General features: G+C 39.3%; 1 protein-coding gene across 2 annotated transcripts in view; it reads right to left on the bottom strand.

Moving 5' to 3' along the window:
* gfra4a (GDNF family receptor alpha 4a) overlaps positions 1–26,084 on the bottom strand; it is a 126,290-nt gene that overhangs the window by 4,247 nt on the left and 95,959 nt on the right. The window contains exons 2-6 of one of the 2 annotated variants that reach the window (XM_016492646.1): positions 21,178–21,456; positions 20,820–20,900; positions 16,063–16,408; positions 13,616–13,725; positions 7,934–8,068 (exon numbers count right to left, since the gene is read on the bottom strand). In XM_016492646.1, the coding sequence (XP_016348132.1) occupies positions 7,934–8,068; positions 13,616–13,725; positions 16,063–16,408; positions 20,820–20,900; positions 21,178–21,456 (951 nt within the window). The remainder of the gene's footprint in view (positions 1–7,933; positions 8,069–13,615; positions 13,726–16,062; positions 16,409–20,819; positions 20,901–21,177; positions 21,457–26,084) is intronic. The other variant, XM_016492653.1, reaches the window with a different exon arrangement.

Here is a 26,084-nt window from a genome sequence, read left to right as displayed (position 1 = left end):
TTAGATCTGTGTGGCAGCAGCAATATACAGTAAATAAATCAATAAATCCACTGCTCTGTTGTCTCCTCTGAGGCTGGGACTGTAAATAGTGTTCTGTGCTCGTCTGTGCAGCCAAAGACAGACAGTTAGCATGTTTTGCTCAAACTGGGTTAATCTTTTTCACATTTCCTTGGTTGGTATATGCACTGGGGACCTGATTATAGCACTTAAAACCTGGAAAAGTCAGATTTTCATGATATGTCACCTTTAACTTAAAGCTGCAGTTAGTAAGTTTTGCCTCTTTGTCGCCATCTCTGTTTGAAACCTGCAATTGCAGTTATATGCGGAATTACAGCTTTACGTGGGTTGTGCACGGCTCCAGCGCGGATGAATCTAACGTTTTGAGGAGTATGTGCACAAGTCTTGAAAAGTTGAGCCAGTGGTTCTCAAACCTTTCCATGAAGTACCCCCAGCACTGCACATTTTGTATGTCTCCCTATATCTGACACACCCACTTCAGGTCTTGCAGTCTCCACTAATGAGCTGATGAGTTAAATCAGGTGTGATAAATGAGGGAGACATACAAAATGTGGAGGGCTGGGGGTACTCCAGGACAGGTTTGAGAACCACTGAGTTAAGCCATAGCGTCTCGATCGCCCCCATAAGTCATAAACCCCGCCCTCTCCATGTAATCTAATGGGATGTGAGACAAACTAAATCAAATTACACTTCAAATAAATTTTTTGCAAATTTGGTTTCCATCATTTTAGGTAGTTCTTATCATGCTGATGTATGTACAAGTGTTCGTTTTTCTAACAAGTTTGCTTTTAACTATTTGATGCTATAAAAATGGGGTGTGGCATCATGATTGTGAGCTTGCGATTGGGTCTGCGGGAGTTTGAGCAGGACTTTGATTCCGCGGCTCCACCTCAAGATCACTACTGTGCAGACTATGGCTCCAAATGACATCATTTTCCCAAGATAACAGCGGCCATACTGAGAATGTTTTGGCTTCACTCTTCTATAGTGGAAGGAAGTGGAGATACATCGTCCATCTTTTTTTACAGTCTGGTGGGCTGTCAGTCACCGTACCATGTGGATACTGTACTTTGGAATCACAGATTCTATGTCTTGGAATATATGACCCAAATAAGAATTTTCACCAGAAAATGTAATCTGAACAAGTAAGTAACATGTCTTCCACTTTTGTTCTGACCAACTGAGGAAAAAAAAGCATTACAATACATTGCGCTACCAATGGTGATTTAATCTAAGGATTTCTTAGCTCATATCACATCAAACTGTGCAAATTGTTATTATTGTTATACTTAACTCTCAAATGTTAACAACTTCAGCATTGCATGACTACCTGTATGTGGTGTGTATTATCTGTGTTGGGGAGTAACTAGTTACATGTAACGGCGTTAATTGAAAAAGTTACACTACTATTACATTTTGAATAGGGTAACTTGTAATCTGTAACCTATTACATTTCCAAAGTAACCTTCCCAACACTGTGTATTATTAGCGTTAATAGCCTATTTCTTTATGTATACAGACATGACATAATGACGCTAAAGCCCAAAACACACTGCACGATTTTAGCAATCCTATAAGATCACTGCATGTCACACTGTGCGACATGGAACTTGGCTACGACATGTGTAGACTGTACGATGACGACACCTATTGACTCGTACGATACGACACACGTTACTATAAAATAATAAAACGTCATCAGCATGCGCTAGTGCTAAACAAAAAGAGCATGATGAATCACGCTTTAGCAGTTGTATTTTTATGTGTTCTGAAAAAAAGTGGAAGCAGCGAAAGAGGAAGGGATAAGAGCTTGAGGTAAGCAGTTTTATGTTTTAGCACCATCATGTCGCATTTTTATTGGTTGGTCAGTAAACATGGATCGTACCAGCAAACACACTGTGCAATGATCATGCTGTATCGTAGACTATCTCTGGTCGCAAGACCGTGACAACGGCCGTCTTTGAGCCTCTCTCACTATACGACACAGAACCACCGATTAGGAGCCACGATCACAGAAATAGCCACTATTGTTTCACAATGCCAGTCTTTCGTCTGGGACAGCTGAAAATCGTGCAGTGTGTTTAGGGCTAAAGACAAATGGCATCAAGCTCGTATTTCCCATGGAAACCTACCAGTACTACTCAAATTACAACACATTATTACAAAATTTCCGTTGTGAATCGGTCTAAGGTAAGGAGATAGTTTTGAACAATGGATGGTTATGTACTTGCTCAAAAATTAATTTTGGATCAGTTTTAACCAGAAAAAGGTTCGGACTGCTTATCGACACCAGCAGAAAATGTTTTTGCCTTTCTTGAGGTCCTAAAGCATGATCTAAAAAAAAGCTGACTGTGCTGAAACCTTGATGTGAATTAGTTTTAATTAGTATGTTCTTGTTATTTCCTGCTTTTTTGTTGTTCATGTCTGGTAAATGTTGTCCTACAGGCCTTTAACCTGGAAACTTCTTGAACATCAATTGAAATAGATGAATTTACTTTCATTTTAGATGTCCAGCACATATCACTGCTCTATACTCACAAAAGACTGTATAACTACATCCTTCATGTATTTTGAAAGGCAGGGGCAGATTTATAGAAAAGCGTTGAGTTTTTAAGTTTACTGTAAAGAATATAATTTCTGTCAGTTAGCCTTCACCCCAGCCCACCTAAAGCCCTCATTATCCGACATTCATATCATAACACATCATAATCAGGGGAGTGTTAGCAGTGGAGTAATGTGGAGGAGTGTGAATGGTGTGAAGTTGATTAGTCTCTGAATGTTTAGCAAAACGCCATGAGTTGATGCTAATTGAAGCTGCCCACTCGTAGCGTTGCTGAATTATTGCAGAGAAACAAACCAATATAATGGCTACATTCACACAGGAGCAGAATGCAGCCATGTTCATACACCATTCATGAAAGCCACATTTTATATACACAGTGAATTCATTAAAGTATACAATTCAATTATGAGAATGAGTTTGGTTGATATGTGATGTATAAACAGATCCACTAGTTGACAACTAGTGCTAGATGTCTAGCATAACAATGCTAGCACTCTTGGAATGGCATTTAAAGGACGGTCTGGAACTGTTAAGATGTGATATAAAATCTTGACATTTATTATAGCTCCATTCCATTCTTGTCTAATTTTGTACATACAGGACAATCTGAGAGTCACATCTGTTAGTAAATGCAATGATCGATCTCAAACAATAAGTGTGTGGCCTATGTAGAGCCGCAGTGTCACTCTCTATCACAGCTAAATGGATATGTGTGGATATTATGATAAGAGACTCAGAAACAGGGAAGCGAAGACAATGATTACAAAGATATTTCATCAGTGATGCAGAACATTTGGTTCCAGTATACTCTCGGTTTGTCTCACTTTCTCTGTCATGGATGAAAGGCAGGACGAAATAATGGATGTCTAAGTAATCGAGGTGTGAATGGCAGCAACTAACACTGGGGAGTTTGCGGTGAATGTTTAGAAGTGGTGATTTCTCTCTGATCCCTGCAGGACTTTAGAGGCAACTGACACTTTGATAAGCTCCGCCTCCCATCGCTCGCTCAGACCCAAAGCTACTGGTAAATTTACTATTCATTTTGATAGCAGTTGCTCAGCTGGCACAGGATGTCTTTGTCCATGGATGCTCAGTTTTGGACAGAATGTTTTTTGAGCCAGTTATCTGCCATTAATGTCATGTGACTAATTTCTCAGAAAAACTATTTCATGACCGCGTTGACTGGCTGATTTTTTCACAATCCCTTCACTGGTGACTATCCTGAGCTGTGGCTCAGGCTAAAAATATAGCAAAAAAACATAAGTGCATTTCACCATTAAAAGTACTATCTACCTTCATTTCAACATAAGGGCGAGTGCAGCCATTTGTAACTTAAAGGAGAATCATTTGGCTGCTGTAGCTTTTCGCACTCATTTGACTCGTGCCTGATGCTGAGGTGAAGCTGAAGTGTGCGTCTGAAAATTCTCCCATTTGATGTGGTCATAAAGAGATACGGCGGTTCCGCATCTTAATAAATGCATTTCTTGTCAAGAAAAAAGGGACAAAAACTGCAGTTTTGAGTGAGGTGGCCAAAGGGGTGGCCAAGCTTTTGTCGGTGGTGGCCACAGTCACCCCTGGCCACCCCCTGGCTCCGCCCCTGATTATGCCCCTTTTTACAATATGTAATATAAGTCTCTGGTGTCCCCAGAATGTGTCTGTGAAGTTTCAGCTCAAAATACTCCACAGATCATTTATTATAACATTTTGAAAATGCCTATTTTGAGTGGAAGCAGAAACACGCTGTTTTTCGGGCCTGTTTCTTTAAATGCACATGAGCTGCTGCTCCATTCCTTGGTTGGTAGACGCACCGGGGACCTGATTATAGCACTTAAACCCCGGAAAAGTCAGATTTTCATGATATGTCACCTTTAAATGCACAAGGCTTCCAGTGTCAGCAGTATTTTAGCTGTACTGTTATTCTGTGGATATTGCAAACTGGTATTTGTTATTTTATTATTTATTATCCTAATCATAACGACACTGGTTTGTAATGCACTTTGCTTTTCTTCTGATTATTTACCTATAGTGGCAATTGAAGTATCACACATTTACAGAAAATTGCTTGCACACTGCGAAATAAGGTGAATAATATAATGTAATTTCATTATTAAAGTAATATTAAAGATATATGTTGCTTGAAAATAATCCTGATATTATTATAATATTCTGTGTTTTTTAATTCATTTTTACTACAATGTATTAATTATTAGAACACATGGATCATTTTGAATGACTGTTGATGGAGAAAGATTTTTGTGTCCAGATGTTGTAGTTCTCATATGTGCAGAAATTAAGTGTAAAAAATATTTATTTTTTTATCTGTCATTGTACTTTAAGAAAGGAAATATTCCTTTGAGAAACTATTAAATTACACAGTAAACATGATTAAATACTGCAGGCTGCTTCAGAATTTAAGTAAATGCAAACATGAGCACAAAACTCTTCCGAATGTTTTTGCCACTACGGTACTATGAATGTTTTAGTTACTTTAGCTTGAATCAATACATGAATAAACATGATGTTATTAGCATTTCATACACACACACACACACACACACTTAGCAGTTACTGCTTACTCACCACCCAGAGACAGGAAATGAGCCGTCACTCTTCCTGCACATTTCTCATCAAAACACTCATCACTCATTCTGGACTGCATTGAGGACACTCTTACGAAACATAAACTTCACGTGTTTACTACATTAGTGAATCACTGAATCACTTCCGTCTAATTCCAGTTTTGCTGGCTGTTGGCCCAATGACTTCAGCGCTTTTTTTCACAGTCCGACTGAATGAAGAAATTCTTGTAATACTTTTCCAGTATTTCATGGCGGTCCCAGGGGTACGCTGATGGTTTGGGGGCTGGTGTAGCCAGCAAAAGTAGTTCAGAAACAACTGAGGTGAGGACCAGCCTCAGTGGACTCACTTTCAAAAAGCTCTTTCAGCTGTTTCCCTCCATCCTGTGCTACTTCTGTCCTGTTTGCTACTCTCCGGCTGTCTCCGCTCCATTAGTTTTACTGCAGGGAACCAAATTACGTTCAATTACCAAGACACCAGAGGCTGCGCTTAGGCTTGAATCAGCACACATACACACCGACCCAGCACTCCGGACCGCCCCAAGACCCTCAGATAGAATAGGGAGGGATGGCTGAAACTGGACGTTGCAATTTTGTTAATGCCGGAAATACCCTCGAGGAGCAAGATCAAACTGAAGCGCTTCTGGATCAGAGCTGGAGCTAATCTCTGAGATCTCAGCAGTCAGATGCAGAACCACCCCACCTGTGAAAAGGATGTGTTTACATGGAGTGTTTGTTATTAGTGGCTCAGAGATGCAGCTCCCCATGAGTAGAGCACACCTTTGAAGATATCCTGTGCTCCTGATGACTGTTAATGCCTCATTACCAACACGCATTGAAACTTCATAACGTTACATCAAGAGAGTTTTCTCGCAGCGCTGCTGAATGCACAATAATACTGCTGACTGCGAAGAACTGGGCTGCAAATACGTCTCTCTGCTGACTCTTGTGTTGCATCACCTGGGCCTATTTTCTATCAATTGGAGTATATGAGTGTACAATGCGTGTGAAACAGTCCCTGCTTCCATATGTGCATCCTTCTCCACACATACAAAAGGAGAATTGGCTGTATTGATTATACAGCAGGTGAACAAAATCCGGGTGACGTCCTGCATCTGCTGGGATTCTTAAGCGAGGAAACAATGGACCCTTTGCTTTCCCATGGGAGGCCATGGGAGCTCACTAAATTAAAATGTATGGAAAGTGCAATTATGGAATATAGAACGTTGTTCCTCATGAGTAAAAAAACCTGAGTCAGGACCTGTCCCAATACTCACATTTGCAGTCTACTTACACAACATATTGTGGACGTGAAGACGCAAGTGTATGTAGAGCTTCTGAATACCCGATGAGACATACTTACAGTGATGCAAGTGAAGTTTTGCAAAGCTTTTAAAGGGGTCATGACATGAGAAATCAAATTTGCCTTGATCTTTTGGCATATAAGAGGTCTTTGTACCATTAAAACATCCTGCACTTTTTTGCGAGTGTCACGTCGCATTAAAAGCTAATAGAAATTACAATCACTGTCGCTATCTTGTCTACACTGGATACAGTATAGAGATGAGCGTTCACTTTCTGACAAAGTCCATGCGCTCGAGTCTGTCATCAAGACAAATGGATTGAAAGAACGTTCGCTTTGACGCGTTTGGTTTAAACAGCTCTTTCGCATCTTTGTACAGATATCAGAAGGATCCCAGAGTAAGGAACAAGTGGATAGTTTATTTTAATGACACCCCGGATCATGTCAGAGGATTGATCGGAGTATTTTGTTTTGTAAATGAGGCACAGTGTCATGAAGAGTTCACAAAGAAACATGAAGCGGTACTAGATTTGACTGCAGCTGCATCACATTGTAAGTAAAAGATTTCATAATGCTTTGTCTGGAAATGACGGTTTTATTTTGATTATGTTGTCAAAACATGCAATAGCGAGGGGGCGTTGATACTGTTTCCTATACAATGACGTTAGCCAATCATAACAGTGGCTGATTCCTGAGAAGCCTTAAAGGACCCGCCCCTTAAAAAGAGCCTGTTTCTGAGAGAAGCTCAGAATGAGGGTTGAAAATAATCATTTTTCCACATATTTTTTTTTGTGTGTGTGTGCAAAAAACGTTATTAACATTATAAGTAAACCTCAAGGAACATATTAAAATAATAAAAAAAAAATCCATGTCATGACCCCTTTAAACATTTAGATTTTCAGTACTTTGAACTTTGAATAAACTTTTAAACTTCTGAAAAATAGACCCATGTTAAGTGATTAAAAGGCAAAATATACACACCATATATTCCAGAAAATAGGTTGCACCTGACTATAAGTCACACTGGTAAATAAAACAATACATTTATAATCTTTATGAATTTTAGTTCCCCTAATGGTATTCAGAACAGAACAGCAATGAAAAATATAAGTTGAAAACAAACATATATTATAGTGGCATTCATTATAAACAACATTCATTATAAACACCAAGACTAAACATTTATTTAAAAAAAATAAATGTTTTCGGACAGGCCCAGTATTGTTTTCACAGTTGTTGTTGTGTCATGGGTCAAAGAACATATAGGTCAAAGGACAATGCCAAGGTAGTGGATGGGTGGGAATGATGTGTGGAAATGCTACTTCTGCGAAGAACTGATGAAACAGGCTATATGCCACTGCATGTGATTTCTATGCCTCCCTCTCATTTTTCCCTGCGAGCACAAAAGGGAATCTCCAGCAATGATGGTAATATTTATTTGTGATATAGGACAGGGGAGAGGTTTTTACTCACTCAAGCAATTGTTGTCATGGAAATGGCTGAGGAAGTGGTTGCACTGATCTCGGAAATTCCCGCTAGCTGCACAAGAGCACCACGGTCCCACATTTGATGTAGAGTTATCTAGGTAGTTCGGAGTGATAATGCTACCTACAGCGGGAGAGTGAGACAGAAATAACACAGAACAGAACATCAGTTGCAAAACAGAAAGCCAAATACAGTGCAAGTCTACCGGTATCAAATAAATGCAGCATCCATCTGTCATATCCGAGTCATGTATTATGGGAAATATTTTCTTTTTTTAGATAAAAGGCAGAGATTCAAACTTTGTTTGGCATTTTCCACAAATAGGGTACAAAATACAGCTTAAAAAATTCTTTCAATCTTTTTTTTTTTTTTCAACACATGATTAAAACAAAATTAGTTGCAAAAAAAAAAGAGAAATTTTGCAATTGTCAAACCATTATTTGTAAAGTGAAAAAACATAAAAATTAAACAATACATTTACAAAATTAAAATTAAGATAATTAAGATAATTAGTGCAAATTAAGATGTCACTTAGCACTCAGACATTCAACCTTTTTATTTTTTTCTTGCAACAAATGATATCAGATTTGTGCCTCAGGGACACCAAGTGCACCCTATTCATAGAATGTGCCATTTGACTCACTGTATGTGACCAACACTCTTCCGCCTTCTATCAGCGCAGAGACACTTTCACCCTTTTGACGTTAAAATATTTGTTGCATTTTAAGCAATCCACCTTGTGTTATTCTGTAAGCCTTCAGCTAAAACGGATATGAAAAGCTCTGTCAATCTTTATCTTGTGTGTGGGTTACATAAGTGTTCTAGAACATTGATTGCAGAGGATATAGGTCTGTAGCTCTTAGAGCTGTCTTTGTTCAGTAGGGAGGGAAAATGACAGTGCTTTTTCACAGTGTGAGAGAGCGAGTGTAGAAGGCGATAGCTGAAAGCGGGAAAAGTGGAGGTGCTGCACTCTAGAACTCTATGGTCTGATAGGGACCCGTTTAAACACATTGATTTCTTTTGTCCCAGAACACAAAAGCGCAACATCTTCACAACCGCTCTTGGAAAATACTGCTGTAATGACTAACAGTCAGGGCAGAGAGCTTGGTCTCTTTTTGTATTCGCTATCTCTGTATTGCCATGTCTTACTTGTACATTTGTTAATGTCATAAACTCTTCTTTAGCTCTCTTTACCAGTAAATCTCACTGACAATTCCGTCAAACGTTTGTCATTATTGACGTCAATCCTGATGCGTCTACCCAGTGTCCTTGCATGCCTTCTTGGAGTAGCCTATATGAACGGTGCTGGGGAAGACTTCCAAGGTGCTGTCCAGTGCTGGACTGGTAATCTGGCATACCGGGCATACTGGCATTTTCCCGGTGGGCCCACGCACTTTTGGGCCGGTACAATTTTTTTTTCCGCCAAGAACCGGCCCATCATGCAGGGACAGCGGCCCATCACAAAGCATTATATAGACGGAGTGATAAGGGATCTTGCTCCGCCTATGTAAATATCACTTCACCTCTCTTCCACCTTCCTCTCGGTCTCTCAAAATGGACAGACATAAGCGAAACGGTGGTGCTGAAAAGCTCAGGGAAAAGTAGCGTAAAAATTTGGAGGCGGATGCCGCAAAATGTGCCTCGTCGTCGGCAGTTGCGAAATGTATACAGCAGAGTTATCAAGAACAGGCTTGCTCTGCTGTGAGTGATGCGGGGCAAAGGGACAGGCAGGAGGAGGAGAGGAGTTTAATCGGTAAGGAGCTCGATAACGGGCTCGCATGAAGGGGAAACCTGTCCTAATGCGTGTGCGCACCATGAGTGTAGAATACGTAAACACTTTTTAATAAAACGAAAATTTGTGCCTTGCTCTTTTTTGGCCAAGTCAAGTGTGTTCACAGAGGTTTCCATGGGCCAATGCGAATAAATCTAGATTTAAATATGACACGACATTTTATTCTTATCCAAAACAATGAGCTGGGATATTCACACACCATTTTTTATTTTGTGAGTTTGCAATATATTCAAATACTTAACTTTCAATATTAAAGATACCAGTACTGTAATCACTGTTTAAAAAATAATAATTTATTAACTTATTCTTGGCCTTTCTCTCTTATTCTTATAAAGGTTGCATTCTTTGAGGAGGTCTTTGCTGTCCCTTAGTGTGAAGATTACTGGCAACATTTTAAATTATAGTAGCCTATATGTTGTACACAGTTGCATACTTATTTTTATTAATTGGAAATCATACTTTGAACTTTTAGCTTCTTTTCTTTGGGGGATACCGTATATACATATATACATACAGTATTATATATATATATATATATATAAATATGGTATACCTATATGTGGTGGGCCGCCTGGACCAAAACATGCCAGGGCTGATTTTTTTGTCCCAGTCCAGCCCTGGTGCTGTCACTCTAATGTTTTTGGCTGAATCCAGTGAGCCTCTAACTGATCTTTTCTTTGGGGGATATATTCCGTATATATATATATATATATATATATATATATATATATGGTATACCTATATGTGGTGGGCCGCCTGGACCAAAACATGCCAGGGCTGATTTTTTTGTCCCAGTCCAGCCCTGGTGCTGTCACTCTAATGTTTTTGGCTGAATCCAGTGAGCCTCTAACTGATGGCATATAATTTGCATCATTGCACACTCCTGGTCACATTTATTATAGTGAAATGTGTCTCATAGCTGCTTGTCTCCAAATAAATTGCCTTTGGAGAGCAGCCCACATTGCTTTTCTTGCATCTTTTGCAATACCTGCACAGACAAATGCTGCGAAGTACTAAAACAAAAGTTTAGCAGAAGCTGGAATCTTCTCACCATGAATCGTTACTTTTTTCGTCACCACGTTTCTAGTGGTGATAAGTTGCTGTAGTACAAGTTGATCACACAAATGTACTGCAGATCAGACCCAAAAGTACCTGAGTTAATACTGAGCCAAAGAATCAAACAACAACTTAAATCAGGGGTGTCCAAACCTGGTCCTGGAGGGTCACGTTTAGCTTCGACCCTAAATGAACCAGCTAATCAAGATATGCTGGACCTCTACTGCAAATATGGAGTGTTTTCCATTTTGCTTTTAGACAAACTTCGCAAAATTTCCCTAAGTACTTCCCCTCGGGGGAATCCCGGATGCCATTTTGAAGTGCAATCTACTTTGTCAAGTGAATACATAAAATGTATATGGACAGACCCTTGATCCCCCAATTTCAAGAGGGAGCGAGTCAACTCGTATGTACACTTCAGCCAGCTCCATATACCACAATGCTACACAATTGTGATGTGTGCAATTTATCCCCAACCATCACAACTCTAATGTATGATATATATTAATTCTTTTGAGATTTAAACACATACTTGTTTCTTTTAGGACGTTCCAATTTACACATCACAAGGATTCTGCCAGTAGTGGGCACTCGTAAAATATAACCAATCACATACATCCGAGTCAACAAGATGGAGGGAAGTTAGGGAGGGAAGGACATAAAAAGTGAAGTCAAACCATGGGTGTAGAATATCCAGGGGACATGCCGAATTGCATTCCAGCAGTGTGTATTTTCCAGCAAGTGTGTTCACGTAGAGCCGAGGTACTCAACAGGCGGCCCGTCTGCATTAATTTTGTGGCCCGCATCATGCTGAAGATTAATGTATTTTTATTACAATTTGCGCTCACAATATTAGGCTGTTTGATTTTTTTAATTAAATGTATACAATCGCAGTAGTAAAAGCTGCTCGATCTCTGCAAGCGCTGTAACAAACGTGCAATTAAAAAGCAACATGCCCCAAACAACTTAAAAGAGAAGCATTGTCCAACAAAAGAGGACATTTAATAACATGATTTTACTCCACAACATCAGTCGAGTGTTTGAAATAACTTCATTTTGTGAGCTGATGTGCAGTTTTTGTCACAAACGAGGCAGATAATATATTCTATATGGCAATAAAGGCTATGTCGATTAGCATTGGATTATACAGTAAAAATACTTTATTATTATGAAAATACCAGAGATGGCTTAAAGAACACAGACAAACCATATTGTCGCGTCGTATGTTTACTGTTCGTATGTATATATACATATATATTCATGCTCAGTGTTATTTTAAATAGGACAAGGACAAGCAATACTTAGATAAGTAATAAACTATACGTATGTATTTCTAAATCAGTAAGTCTGCAAATATGGTTTTAAATAAAGTCTAATAATGCTAATTGTAATTTGTGGCCCTTCGCATTTATGTAGTTTAAATGTGGCCCCCCTTTGCCTTTGAACTTAAGTACCCCTGACATAGAGGTTTTCAAGGGCTACTGTGAATAACTGTAGATTTAAATTCAAAGCAACAAGATAGTCTATGCATTACCTGATGTTTTATTTGTATCCAAAAGAAGGTGATGTGAACATTGCAGAGCGCTAAACACTCTCGTGCATTGTATGTTTCATTCATACTCGACGCTAGAGGGCGCTCTCATGCAGAAAGTCCAAAACAGACTTATAGAAGTAATAATTTGTGCCGTGCCAGCTATTGCAGCCAGGGCTCTATTGGTTGTGGCTAGAAGGGACACAGCTACAGCCAGAAAATAACAATACAGTATATTTGCTACCTATTAGATTGTGTTTTATTCATATGTGCACATACCCCAACCCTAAACCCTGCCCTTACTATAATGCAAATACAGTAATTAATTGTTGTTCAGCGTGACAAAAATGACACAATATTGATGTGTATGTGCATGCCCAGTAGGACAATCTGGCCATAGCTGTATCCGTTCTTGCCCCAACCGGCTCAACGGCTCTGATCGCAGCTAAGCTGAATAAAAAGCAGAAACATTTTGACTGATGAAACGTGAAGACAGTAAACATACGATTACGACAATATGTGTGTGTGTGTGTGTGTTTTCAAGTCATATCCAGGTAATAAATAAAGTATATGAATAATGATATGCTAATTGACAATTTTTTACAGTAGAAACTATCAATTGTATATTCCACCTTATTCTGTGATAAAAATGGGAAAAAGTGTTTGTAGTGTATTTAAACCAATAATAAAATTGTCATTAGGAACATATAGGAATAATATTATAGAATATTATTGGTTATTGTCCAGCAGTGTATTTGATTTCTTAGCCAGTTAAATAAATAAATAACTAACTAACTGTCAGTTAGACACACACACACAAAAAAGGTATTACATTTGACATTTTTGTCCCCCTCATTTCTGAAATGATGTCTATGCCCCTGAGTTTTTGAGACAGGTGTGTTGGAGCAGGTTGAAGCTAAACTCTGCAGGATGTTGGCCTTCCAGGAGCAGGACTGGACACCCATGACTTTGGAGCCCACTGACTGTCATTGTATGAACAAAAACATTTGAAACATTCTTCAAAATATCTTCTTTTGTGTTCCGCATAAGTCATACATGTTTGTAATGAGGATTGTAATTGCAGTATATGCATCACATGAACTGGTGACAAGGCTTAATAAACCCCTGAGAGCTTGTATGCGTCACGGCGGTCTTCTCTTCTTAGAATTTCACTTGTCGGTGGATAAGATTGTAATGCCAAGCTTGATAAGATTGCAGTGCCCATAATTTGAATGTCCCTGACTGGTGCATGCGATAAGCCAGGTTGAACTACATTGCCCAGAGTTCTCACCTATCAGGCCGGTGTACGCAACAAGGCAGGCTCCGTAATTTTCTTGCTGGCAGCCGCTGGCAGTAAGCTCGGAGGGTTGGCAGTCGTGCTGGAACTGAGCCCAGCGAGACCTGAGGGAACCACAACAGCACATCCATCATCCAGCCAGTCAGCAAACCCTCAGAAACATGCATTCCCACAAACACTTTCCTCTACCTTGTGTTATGGGGCTACATACTCTGTTCTGTTTTGTCCTCTTTTGTTTAGAAAGCTTTACACCAACACTCTCCACTCCATTCTCAGTGATTTTCTCTCTTTTTCAATCCCCCCTACATGTACTATACACAGTTCTAATCCATTCGTTTTGCTAATCAGAGACAGAACTGCAATTCAGAATTCTGGAGAACTGGCAGATACTCAGCCTCCGGAAACTCAGCCGACAGCGACCATTTACATGCAGATCACATTCTGCCAGTCCTCTGGTGACCAATCAATCATTTAACCAGGTCAGTCTCAGAGGAATTACCCACATTCCCTGCTGATTTCTTATGCTAACTGGCTGTTGTGGCCGTAAGTGATCTCCTCTTGTGTAATGTGTTGTGTCAGCAGAGCGTTCACTCGGCGTGTGAAAGCGTGATGGTTGATCGATGGCAAAGACCGATGAAGGCCTTTGTGTTTGTTATGTGAAAAGAGGGAGGCTCAAATATGACCACTCATGTGACTGCAGCTGTCAGACTTGTGTGTTTGTTGGATTTACGGTTTTCTGTTTGTCCGTAGTAAACAGATAAAGTAACGGAGTGTAAAATCCTCCTATACTTTTATTACGCTTATGATGTACAGTCTTCTTTCTAAACTGTATAACCTTGATTTTGTGCATTATTGCATTTCAAAAGCTGTTGACAGCAATTCATTAATCATTATGCATTACATTCTCAGCAATGCCACAAGGGATGCTGTAGCATAAATTGTCATCTTCTATGGCCAGTTTTCATATATACTACAATTCAAAAGTTTGGGGGTCAGTAAGTTTTTTTTGCTTGTTTCTTTGTTTAAGAAATTCATACTTTTATTCAACAAAAACACATTCAATATTTAAAATTAATTCAGCTCTCAGAATCCTCAAAAATATCTCAGTTTCCTCACAAATATTAAGCAGAACAACTATTAAATTGGTTTTCAACAGTTTTCAACTTTGATAAGACAAATTTCTTGAGAACAAAATCTGAATGATTTCTGTAGGATCATGTGACTGACGACAAATACATGTTTGCTGAAAACTCAGCTTTGATGTCACAGAAATAAATATTTTTAAATATATATTAATTTTTTTTACTATACAGTATTTTCATCAAATAAATGCAGCTTTGAGCATAAAAGACTTTTTCACCAACATTAAAAAAATCGTACTGAGCCCAACATTATGAATGGTTCAACAGTTTTTTAGCAAGCTTTGTTTTGCAATTTAAAGCCATCATGTTTAGTAGCCAGCTAAAGGAAAAAAAAAACATATCCAGTTTAATGGTACCGTCATTCCTTTGAGTACCATTGTTTGTTTCCGGTACAGCAATGTGAGATCGCGCATTAATTATGTTTAACAGGACAGCACACCTGCAACACATTAGCCAAGATTACTGAAATAAAGTAGGTTTTTGATTGGTTTGATTTGATTGGTTGGTTTCTATGGCTCTTATTCAACAATATTAGCCTCTTTGCTGCCCTCAGCAGCTTTGGAGCACCCTTGCATCTATGGGATGTTATGGCAAGACTTATTTGGAATGGTTCCATTTAAAAAAAAAATACTGCAATCAAATGGCATTGCTAAAGAATAATTGTTTAATTGGAGTATATTAAAAGTATTGGTTACACTTTATTTATACTTTATTATATATTATATTAACATTCCTGTGGCTCAGTGGTAGAGCATTGCGTTAGCAGCGCGAAGGTCGTGGGTTAAATTCCCAGGGAACACACATACTGATAAAAAATGTATAGCCTGAATGCACTGTAAGTCGCTTTGGATAAAAGTGTCTGCTAAATGCATAAATTTATTTTAATGTATATTAACAATAAATTACGCATAATTACATGCAAGTAACCCTAAACCAAATCCTAATCCTAACCATATATTAAGTACACGTAGTTAATTAATATTACTCAGTACTTAAATTTATAATTACACTGTAACAAGGACACCTTAAAATAAAGTGTAACCAAAGTATTTTTGTTTAATAAAATAACACTTTTTAGGTTACTGATAAAACCAGAGTGTTTATCTAATGTGAATTTACATCGTTTTAACACGTCTTAACATATATTCATTTCTTCTGGTTTAAAACGTTTTGAATGGGAAAAAATGACTTTGTGCACCTTTATATATTACTCTCTACAGAGCACAGAGTTTCAATCTTCAGGCCCTTCAAAAGAGCTTGATTGTATTTATAACAGTCGTTTTCACACACAATACCCACTTGCACACATAGTCGGCCTCACAAACTCGAAGTTGTGACAGGCAATTGGGTTTTTCCCTTTCTTCATAAGAGCACGCAGGCACAATGGTCTGGCGCCGTCGCTCTGAACAAGCCGTGTCAGAGCATGGACAGAAGAGCAGCTCGTGTGTGTAGTCTGGCGGCACACGGTCGAAGAACTTTCTCAGTGCTTTGCTGCAGCGTGCTCGGTTGCAGGGCCCAGCCCGCACCGATGGGGCGATGCATGCCGACACGTACTCTGTGCGTAGTTTCTGACACGTCTCATCCACATTACAGGCCTTAGCAGCGTCCAAACAACGGTTCACTGTTGTCATGCCCACCTCAGACTCTGAAAGGAAGGAGAGAGAGAAACAGGCTTGTGATTCCTGGGTATAAAGAGATGAGCATGTTAGTTACACTTGCCTACTAGTACAAACAAAAAAGGTAGTTGGAGTGGCTACAGTCGCTGTCCAGTGCTGAAACAGAAGCTAAGAACACAGAATACCAGACCACAACTGCAAAATGTGGCATTACTTACCATCCAACATAATATTCTTTTACCTGAAGCCAAAATAATGCAATGCACCAACCCCATCTCATAAGAAAATGTTACTATTTTGCAAGATGGCAAAGGTCTTTCTGTTCCAACCTTCTTTTCCCCTTCTTTATCATTTCCTATAACCACCAATGTGGCATAAGCTGATTGTCGATCCTTCCCTCCTTCCTCCCATACTTCTTTTCTTCCTTTCTTTGTTTCCTTCCATCCTTTCTTTGCTTGATTCTTCCCTTTGCTTACTTTTACTTTGCTTTACTTTTTCCCCCCTTATTTTCCATTACCTAACATAAACATGGGGCATAAGCAGATTGTTCTTTCTTCCTTTTCTTTCCTTGCTTCCTTTCTTACTTTCTTTTTTTCTTCCTTCTATTTCTCCCTATTTCTTTACTTGCTATCCTTCCATCCCTCTTTCTGTGCTTCTTTCCTTCCTTTATTGCTTCTTTCTTTCCTCTACTGCTTCTTACTTTGCATCTGCTCTTTGCTGCCTTTCTTTTTTGTTTCACTTTTTTCCTTTGTTCTCCTGTCTTTTTTACTTCCTTCGTTTCTTTGCTTACTTGCTTCCTTTCTTTTTTACTTTCTTCTTTCCCAACTTTATTTTCCCCTTGTTATCCATTCCCTAAACCTAGCCACCAATGGGGCATAAGCAGATTGTCCTCCCCTTCCTTTCTTTCTTTCTTGCTTTCTCTCTTGCTTCCTTGCTTTCTTAGCTTCATTACTTTGCTTCTTCTCTGCTTTTTTCCCCGTCTTTCTTTGCTTCCTTCTTTGTTTTTCTTTGCTTCCTTCTTTCTTTTCCCCTTCTATTCCATTTTCTAAACTTAACTGTCAATGGAGTATGAAATCATACAAATGAGATTGTAGCCACTAATGTCAAATGCAGAATAGTTACGAATCGCCATAAGAGTGTATTAAATGCACTTACAAAAGCAACAACAAAAAAGTAATTAGTTATTTTCAGAACGGCCTTGTCCAACTGTCAGAGCAGCATGAGTTTTTGGAGGTGTGCTCTGGCTCATTGTTCTAATGAGGGTTGAGGTTCATACAGAACATCTCTTTCTCTCATGTCCTAATGAAGGTTTGAGTTGGTCTGCTCCAAGAGGATGTGAGTCTGGGTGGCCTGTGTGTGCTGCTAATGAATAGAGCATGAGTGAGAATGAAAGTTGAATGAGTCTGGTCTCTATCACAGAGCAAGTCCCAGCTGAGACTGGCTGCTGCAGCTGCTTCATTTTTCATATCAGACTAATGTGGGCCGCAGAGAGCCTGCCAGCATTACACTGCCATAGAGCTTGCTTTATCTCTCTCTCTCTCTCTCTCTCTCTCTCTCTCTCTTTCTTCCCCCATGAGCCGTGGACTTTTTTTAACCACTGCCCCCTTCATTGTCATCTTTTTCTTCTTCTTCACCTCTATGTCTTTTAACATGTCCTATTTATCTTATCCATCTATCCATCCATCCATTGTTCTTTGCTTCATTTCTTCAGTTTGTTTCCTTTCCTTGTTTCTTTCTGTACTTTCTTTCCCCATTCATTACTTTATTTTCCTTCCTTCACTTACTTGCTTGCTTCCTTTCTTTTTCCCCCTCATTTCTTCTTTCCCTTCTTTCTTTTCACCTTTTTTAATTACATCTTTCTGTCCCTCATCCTTCTTCACTTCCCTTCCTTCCTTCCATCCTTCCTTGTTCGTTTTTTCTTTCCTCTTTTCTTGATTTATTCTACCCTTTACAGTGGTGGCCAAAATTATTAGAAGAGTAGTATTTTCAGCAGCTAAAAAAATGGGTTTAAGTCAGTTATTTCTATCTTTTGCTGTAGTGTGTCAGTAGGAAATTTCCAAACATTCATTTTGTCATTAATTGTAATAACCCAGGGAGATTGTTGTTTGCATAAGGAGTCTGACAACAGCCAGTGCTCCACACAGAGATCTGATCTCATCATCACCCAGTCTGTCTGGAATGACATGAACAAACAGAACAAACTGAGACAAACTAAATCCAGAAGAACTGTGGAAACGTCTCCAAGATGCTTCAAGAGTCTGCAGAGCTACCTGAAAAACTATTCGCAAGTGCACTTAGGGCAAAAGCTGCTTTAAAGCTTTACAGGATGGTCACACCAAATGTTGATATAATATAGTTAATAGAAGTTAATTGATAAAGAAAATCTATTTATGACATTATTTTTGACAGCATCCTCATTTTACAGCATTTTTACACAAGTGCCTAAAACTCTTAACAGTACTGTAGCTAAATTGCAGGTAGGTTTCTTGAAGCATCTTGGAGACGTTGTCACAGTTCTTCTGGATTTAGTCTGTCTCAGTTTGTTCTGTTTCTTCATGTCATTCCAGACAGACTGATGATGATGAGATCAGATCTCCCTGGATTATTACAATTAATGGCAAAATGAATGTTTGGAAATGTAAACTGATATTTCCTACTGACACACTACAGCAAAAGATAGAAATAACTGACTTAAAACCATTTTTAGCTGGTGAAAATACTAGTGTTCTAATAATTTTGTCCACCACTGAATTTCTTACTTTACTTTCTATTCTTTCCTTCCTTCATTTGCTTGCTTCCTTCCTTTTCTTCATTGCCTTTTTCCACTAATTTCTTTTCTCCTTATTTATTTCCATCCATCATCCCTCCAATTATACTTTGTTTGTTGTATTTTCCTTCTTTGCTTTCTTGCTTCCTTCCTTCCTTCCTTTGAGTTCCCTCCCACCTTTCTTCCGTCGCTTGTTTCCTTCATTTCTTCCTTTTTTCTGTTTCCTTCCTTTTTATGAATGCTTGTTTCCTTACTTGTTCTTCCTTCCTTTCTTTTCCACCTTTCCACCTCATTTACAGTACATTCTTCTGTCCCTCCTTCCATGCTTGTTTCTCTTCATTTTATTTTCCCTTGCTGTCTTTCTGTTGTTTGTTCGTTCTTTCATTCTTTGCTAGCTTTCATTCTTATCTTAAATCTTTTTCCTTTCTTTCTTTCTTTCTTTCTTTCTTTCATATAAAAGGGATTCTGCTCAGAATCCGTTTGGGTGAGATTACTTTCTCATCCATCATTAAGGGGTTTTGCGAGCTATATATATATATATATATATATATAATTTAAAATCTGTATCTTTCAAGGTTAATATAATTTATCCAGTAAAACACTGAAAGCATCATGCCACATGAATGAGTATGTAATAGAGATAATAAAGACAAAAACAAACACATAAAGAAAATAAAATGAACAAAAGTTCCTGTTTGGATATGTGGGCCTTTTAATTTGAGTCTGTAATACTGGCAGAAAAGCCTGTTACAAGGTCATTATAATGTTAAGAATATATTTAATTAATTTCTCACATTTTTCCCAGTTTCGTTGTCTTTTTACTATTATTATTTCTATGTGTCTATCTCTCCTCCCTCCCCTTTCTAATTTCCACACTTTTGTTTGATCTTTGTTGTCTCTACCGAGCCAGCTTGTTAAACGCTCACAGTGTTTGAGAGTTGAGAGCAGCCATCATTAAAAGTCACGCATGAATGACCGACATTACTTTCATTACTTTGAGGAAATCATTCTCTGTCCTATCCCCGAGAGTTTAAATGTTATTTTATGTGTGTCTGCTTGGACTCAAGTATGTGTATGAGTGTGTGTGCACACAAGAGAGATGATGAGTAAATGGATCATTATGTGCTGCCCTCGGGGTCCATAAAATTCAGCTCATGCCTTAAGCACCCCATAAACTGAGGCTGACAAACTGACAGTTTTAGTCATGTGCCTCCTCCAAAAATAAGTTTCTAAACTTGGTACGGTGCTATTTTGAGTGAACGTAATGAGATGGGAGAGAGATGAGAAAGTGATGAGTGAAATGCCTTCATTAGAAAATGAAATTCTGAGATAAATCATCCGACCATTTAGTCTTTGTTAGGTCCGTCTGAGAGTCTTTGGCCCACAATGAAATGTTTGTTCTGCTCCTGACAGGTCCCTAATGCATGCCTCATTTTGTAGGAAACGTAGTTTATCATCAACGGTGCCGATGAACACCAACTATGTTATATCCAAGTACATTAAACAAAGCGCTCATGTTTTGCTGTTGTAAGCTATTAAGCTCTGCCCTATTAATAACTCTTCACTGCTAATGCTTGGCATAGAAGTGACAAAACACATCGTGATCAGTTCCAAATATAAATTCCAACACCACAGCACATAATCGGCATAGTGTGTCTGTGCAAATCACTGACCTGCAGCGATGGAGGCCAGGCGAACATAATCAAAGCCCCGCTCGACAGGCTCATAGGGGTAATTCTCCACCAAGCTCAGCCCTGTAAACGCACACACAAACAGGGTTTTTCGTGGCTATGGTAACAGAGTATTTTGTGTCAGTGAATTAATGTGAGTGTCACAGGTAAAAGTTCAGTTTGAAGTAATGCTTCTATAATGCTAAACTGGTTAGCATATTAAAACGCAGCGTCTAATTAGCATCCATTGAAGTGGTTTCCGGGGACCGTGTGGGTGTGGGTATTAGAACTTGTAATTGCATCATTGTGCGAGCGAGTGCTTTGTATGTGACAGAAAAATTATGAATATGGATTTGCTCACCGTGCAGCACGGACTGCTTGAGGCTCCAGTAGATGCTAAGACAGTTCTTCTCTCTCTTCATGCCCCGTTTGCACTGGCATCGGTGCAGAGGACTAGACAGCAGGGCCGTCACGGCGTTCTCGCAGTGGTTGCGCGCCCCCGGACCCAGCTTCACGCTTCCGCCGCCTGCGACACACTGCCGCAGTGTTCTCAAGCGCGGGCTGCACGCCTCGTCGCTGGAGCACGAATCCCCCGCAGTCAGACAGTCCCACCGGCCCCCGGACACCAGCCGCGGCACCCCTGCACAGAACACACAGATCTATCAGGAACACTTTGCAATAAGGTCCCATTAGTTAGCGTTATAGTTAATGCATTAAAAGGAAAGTTCACCAAAAAAAATAAACCTCTTTCCTAACCTTCAATTTGTTCCAAATCTGTATAAGTTTATTTTGTCTGTTGAACACAAAAGGAGATATTTTGAAGAATGTTGGTAACCAATCAATTGACGGTAGCCGTTCACTTTTATAGTATGGAAAACATACTATGAAAGTCAACTGGTTGGTTATCAGCATTCTTCAAAATATCATGTGTTCAACAGAGTAAATGATGACAGAATTTTCATTTTTAGATGATCTATCACTTTAACTGGCATTATTACACAATGCTTTTAAATGCTTGATTCTAATTTGTCATTCCCCGATAATGACATCATAAAAAGGTAAGATTTTAAATCAGTTTCAAGTTTCAACTCAAATCAATATTTCACATCCACGTAATTATTTATTTGGTGAAAAGCCATGTGATGAGTGATATGACATTATCCCTTCAAATGTTTGTGTTTTTGAATTAATTTGGTTGTCTTGTATCAAAGCCGCTTGTTTCATTTATGTGGCAAGTAGCCATATAATGTATCCAGGTGGTGGTTGTTGTTGTAAAATAAACCCCTTCAAATTAATACAAAATCCCTCCAGTTCGCACCAGGGTTCAGATCGCCTTGTTGGGGTTTGGTCTCTTATAACAACTGACTGGATCTACATCGTCCCTTACTTAACTAACAATGAGAATTTCATTTGTAACAGTATTTATTAATCGTTCACTGTTAGGTCATGTTAGCTCATGTCTGTTAAATAATCTTAGATGTAATATTTGATTTGAATAATGTATTAGTAAATGTTAAAATTAAGATTATGAAACACTTTAGAAGTTTTTTTTAATTGTTAGTTCATGTAACTTAATGTATACAAATAGAATTTTATCGCAAAGTGTTACTGATCTGTCATTCATAATAAACTTATACAACATTTACTGCTGTAAACAAAAAGCAATATTATTACTTGTTTATGTGTGCAACTAAAGGAATAATTTACATGGCTTAACCTATGTCAACCTCATCCACTTTCCCTGCCTTTTCACAGTCACGCCACTTGTTTTCAGGGGGTCAGCAAGCTGCAAAGTGTGGAGGAATGAATGACAAACAACCTGAGTGCCAGATTTGTTCATCAAAAGACAATTTCATCCTTCCTGAAAATGATTTAAAAAAATATGAAAATAGCCTCTATTTAAATCAGAAGTTAATGGCAGAGAATATTTCTGAAAGTCTGATTTCCCATTATGCACAGCTGTTTTATCTCAAGGGCAATAATTGCATCTCAACATCTGCTTAGCTGAAACACCCATGTGAATAACTTCAGCAGGTAAAAAATATTTTCAACAGCTGTCTATAAATTTCCCAACACAATGCATGCACTAGCCCATAGTCTTTGTTTAGCTTGTTAAGTGTTTGATATATGCAGTAAATATCTTCTATTGCTGTTTACATAATGAGATCTTAAATATCATGATCTTAGCATTGTTTAAAGGAGCTGAATGCAATAATGGTCTCAGCCTCAGACGTCCCACCCACGGACAACCCACCATCTGTGCCCTGACCTTTTGATGCACACAAAACTGGCAAGTATATTTGAAAAGTTTGGGTTTTTCCAAGCCAGTCTGTGATTGAAGCTGCCCCAGGAGCTGCTGATATAGTTCTCAGCCGTCTTTGAGTCTGTTCTCTATACCTCCGTAACTATCTCTGGTTTGGTTCAGCTACCAAATCGGACAGAAGGAAACTGCAATGGACTGTCAGGACTGCTGAGAAAATTATTGGTGCTCCAGTGCCCACCCTCCAAGACCTGTGCATCTCGAAACGGGCGGGAGGAATCACTTCAGAGCACACACACAGGCCACTACCTCTTTGAACCGTTGCTACAAAGTTTTTTCCCCTCAGGCCATCTACCTCATGAACAATTAAAACTGCCTTATGGGTCTCACCATAGTGCTGCATTTCTATTGTGAACAATATGTCAATTCAACTCAAATATTTATTCAAATGGATGTACATATTTAACATACTTTAAAAAGAGTAACCATTATGGAAATATGTTGCTGCCGCCATGCCGTGGAGACACTGTGTTTCGTTGTGAAAGTGAAACTATTTTGTTTGGCCTTACAAAAGAGGACCATATCCGCTTCGTCATGCCTGGAGCTGATCCGTGCTGGTCGCTGAGGAAATACATCAAATTCGCGCTGTGGATCGCCGGATCAGCTTTCACCGTGGACGAAGCGGAGTCCAGCTCAGGGTCGTCACATATGGTTGCTGCAAGCCCGCCCGTTGCTGCTCACTCAAGCCGGCCGCTGCTCACTCTAGCCCGCCGTGTGTGACGCTGTGTTTCATGGTAAGGGGCGTAACATTTCCGTCACACGCTTGAGGTATTCGGCCAATCACAACGCACTGGATAGCTGGCCAATCAGAGCACACCTCACTTTTCAGACCGATGAGCTTTGTAAAAATCGACACGTTTCAGAAATGTACAGTATGTGGAAAATAATGTTTTTTGAACCTTAAACCGCATAAACACATTTCATTACACCAAATACACAAAATAATGTTCTTTTTTAGCAACATCATATGACCCCTTTAAAAGAATATACTGAAGTGCCAACTGTATGTAACGTTTTCGTACACTTAACTGCAATTTAATGAAAATGTATTATACTGTAGTTTAAATCAAGGGAAGCCAACCCTGCTCCTAGAGAGTTACGTCCTGCAGAGTTCAGCTCCAACCCCAATCAAACACACCTGAACCCGCTAATCAAGATTTTCAGGGTCACTTGAAAATTACAGGCAGGTGGATTGAAACAAGGCTGGAAAAGTCTGCAGGAAGCAGAAGGTAGATGTCCAGGACCAGGGTTGGCTACCCTTGATTTAAATTTATACTGAATGCAATTAGGTGAACTTTAGACCCACTTAAGTAGGACATATTTATATGTCATTTCATAATGACTTGTATTGTCTTTGAAATATGGTTAAAGTGTATGCCGAATGAAATGACAATGTTTGTGGTAAGCTGAAATGTATTTTAATGCCATTTGTATTGAAACTTGTACCATGTATTAAATATATTTGTAAATATACATTTGCAATGAAGTTGCAATTTAGACTTTTTTTTTTTAAATGTAGTAACAAAAAGTTATCAAATAACACTACACTTTAAATTATAATCAGGTACTTTACATGTGCTTTAGTAGCTATGTAAGTAACACTATGTAACACTTTAGTAAGTAAGTAAAAATATTAAAACCTATTTATTTAGTGTACTGTAAAGAAAATCTTGGTTGTGCCTTTAAAGCAACTGTATGTAATTGGTTTACCTTGAAATTTCAGTTTCAAAATCCTTCTGATAGGATACATACACACTTGTAAAAAAGCGAATGGCTTCTGTTACTTTTCCATGCTTCTCCTCAAACATCTGTTCCGAGAGTATGTAATTTTGGTAGCGGGTACAAAACCCCGCGAGGGGCCCGATTCGCGGCTTGTCGAAAAAAAATCCTCTATTGTGTGGTGTCATTACGATTATTTATCTGCTCCCGATCGAGACGGAGCGTCCCCGAACTCAAATCTCCCCGGACTCTTGATCGGGCTGCCTCTGACGTGATACCCGCGACAGCCAATGAGAGCGAGCAAGTGTCACTTGTCAAACTTGGCATCCACAAACATGACATGAAAGCTGACAACGTTTATTGTCCTCTATTTGTTTTTCTTCTCTAGTCTTCTAGACACTTCTCGCGAGTGTCCGTGAGATCATGTGTCACTGTGAAATCGTTCCTACAATCATAAAGTGTGTGGTCTCGTGGTCTGGTCAAATCGTCTAGTGTGTGCGTTCAGAGGATTATAAGGCTAAAAATCAGTTGAACTGTCTTCATGTCTGTGGTCTCCCATGGTTTTAAAATCGTTTAAGATTCGAAAATCGTCTAGTGTGTCCCAGGCCATAGGAGGATAAATATACAAAACTACATACAGTTCCCCTTCAGGAACTCGAGCTGCGTCGAAGTTGCTTTGGGAACGCCCTTGCGTGACCGCGTTATGAAGCACGTGTCAAATCGTGTGACGGTGACGTAAGCACCAGAAAGTATAAAAGCGCATCCGGCAGAGCGCAAACCAGCTTCTACTCTTCAGTAGCGCTCTGTGTATGTGTCTGTCTATTTACTGTTGTCTGTCCGCACAAGCATATATAAAAAACAATCATGAAAAAGTCTATGGCGAGCGAACGGCATTACAAACGCTGTGTTCCTCCCTGCCCACGATATCTGGCGGCGGGGGATACACACGATTTGTGTGTCGTTTGTTTGGGAGCGGAGCATGCATGGTCAGCTTTCGAGGAGCTGATTGTCATCACTGCGAGTTACTCTCGCTGCGTATGCTCCGCTCTCGCCTGGCTGTGTTTGATGAGAGCGGCCAGGCTTGCGATCCCGCTGGCAGCGGTCCCTCTGTTGCCGAGGCACGACGTAGACTGTTGTCGTGGGGATTGCGGGTGGATTTAGCGGAGGGATCCGAGACGGGCTCGTCCTTTTCTCGGTCCTCACCCGCTAGATCCGCGGCTCTCTCTCAG

The sequence above is a fragment of the Sinocyclocheilus anshuiensis genome, unplaced genomic scaffold, assembly GCF_001515605.1.
Source record: "Sinocyclocheilus anshuiensis isolate Anshui unplaced genomic scaffold, SAMN03320099.WGS_v1.1 scaffold1078, whole genome shotgun sequence".
In the NCBI taxonomy this organism is placed as follows: domain Eukaryota; kingdom Metazoa; phylum Chordata; class Actinopteri; order Cypriniformes; family Cyprinidae; genus Sinocyclocheilus; species Sinocyclocheilus anshuiensis.
This window is presented reverse-complemented; position numbering and strand designations above follow the sequence as displayed.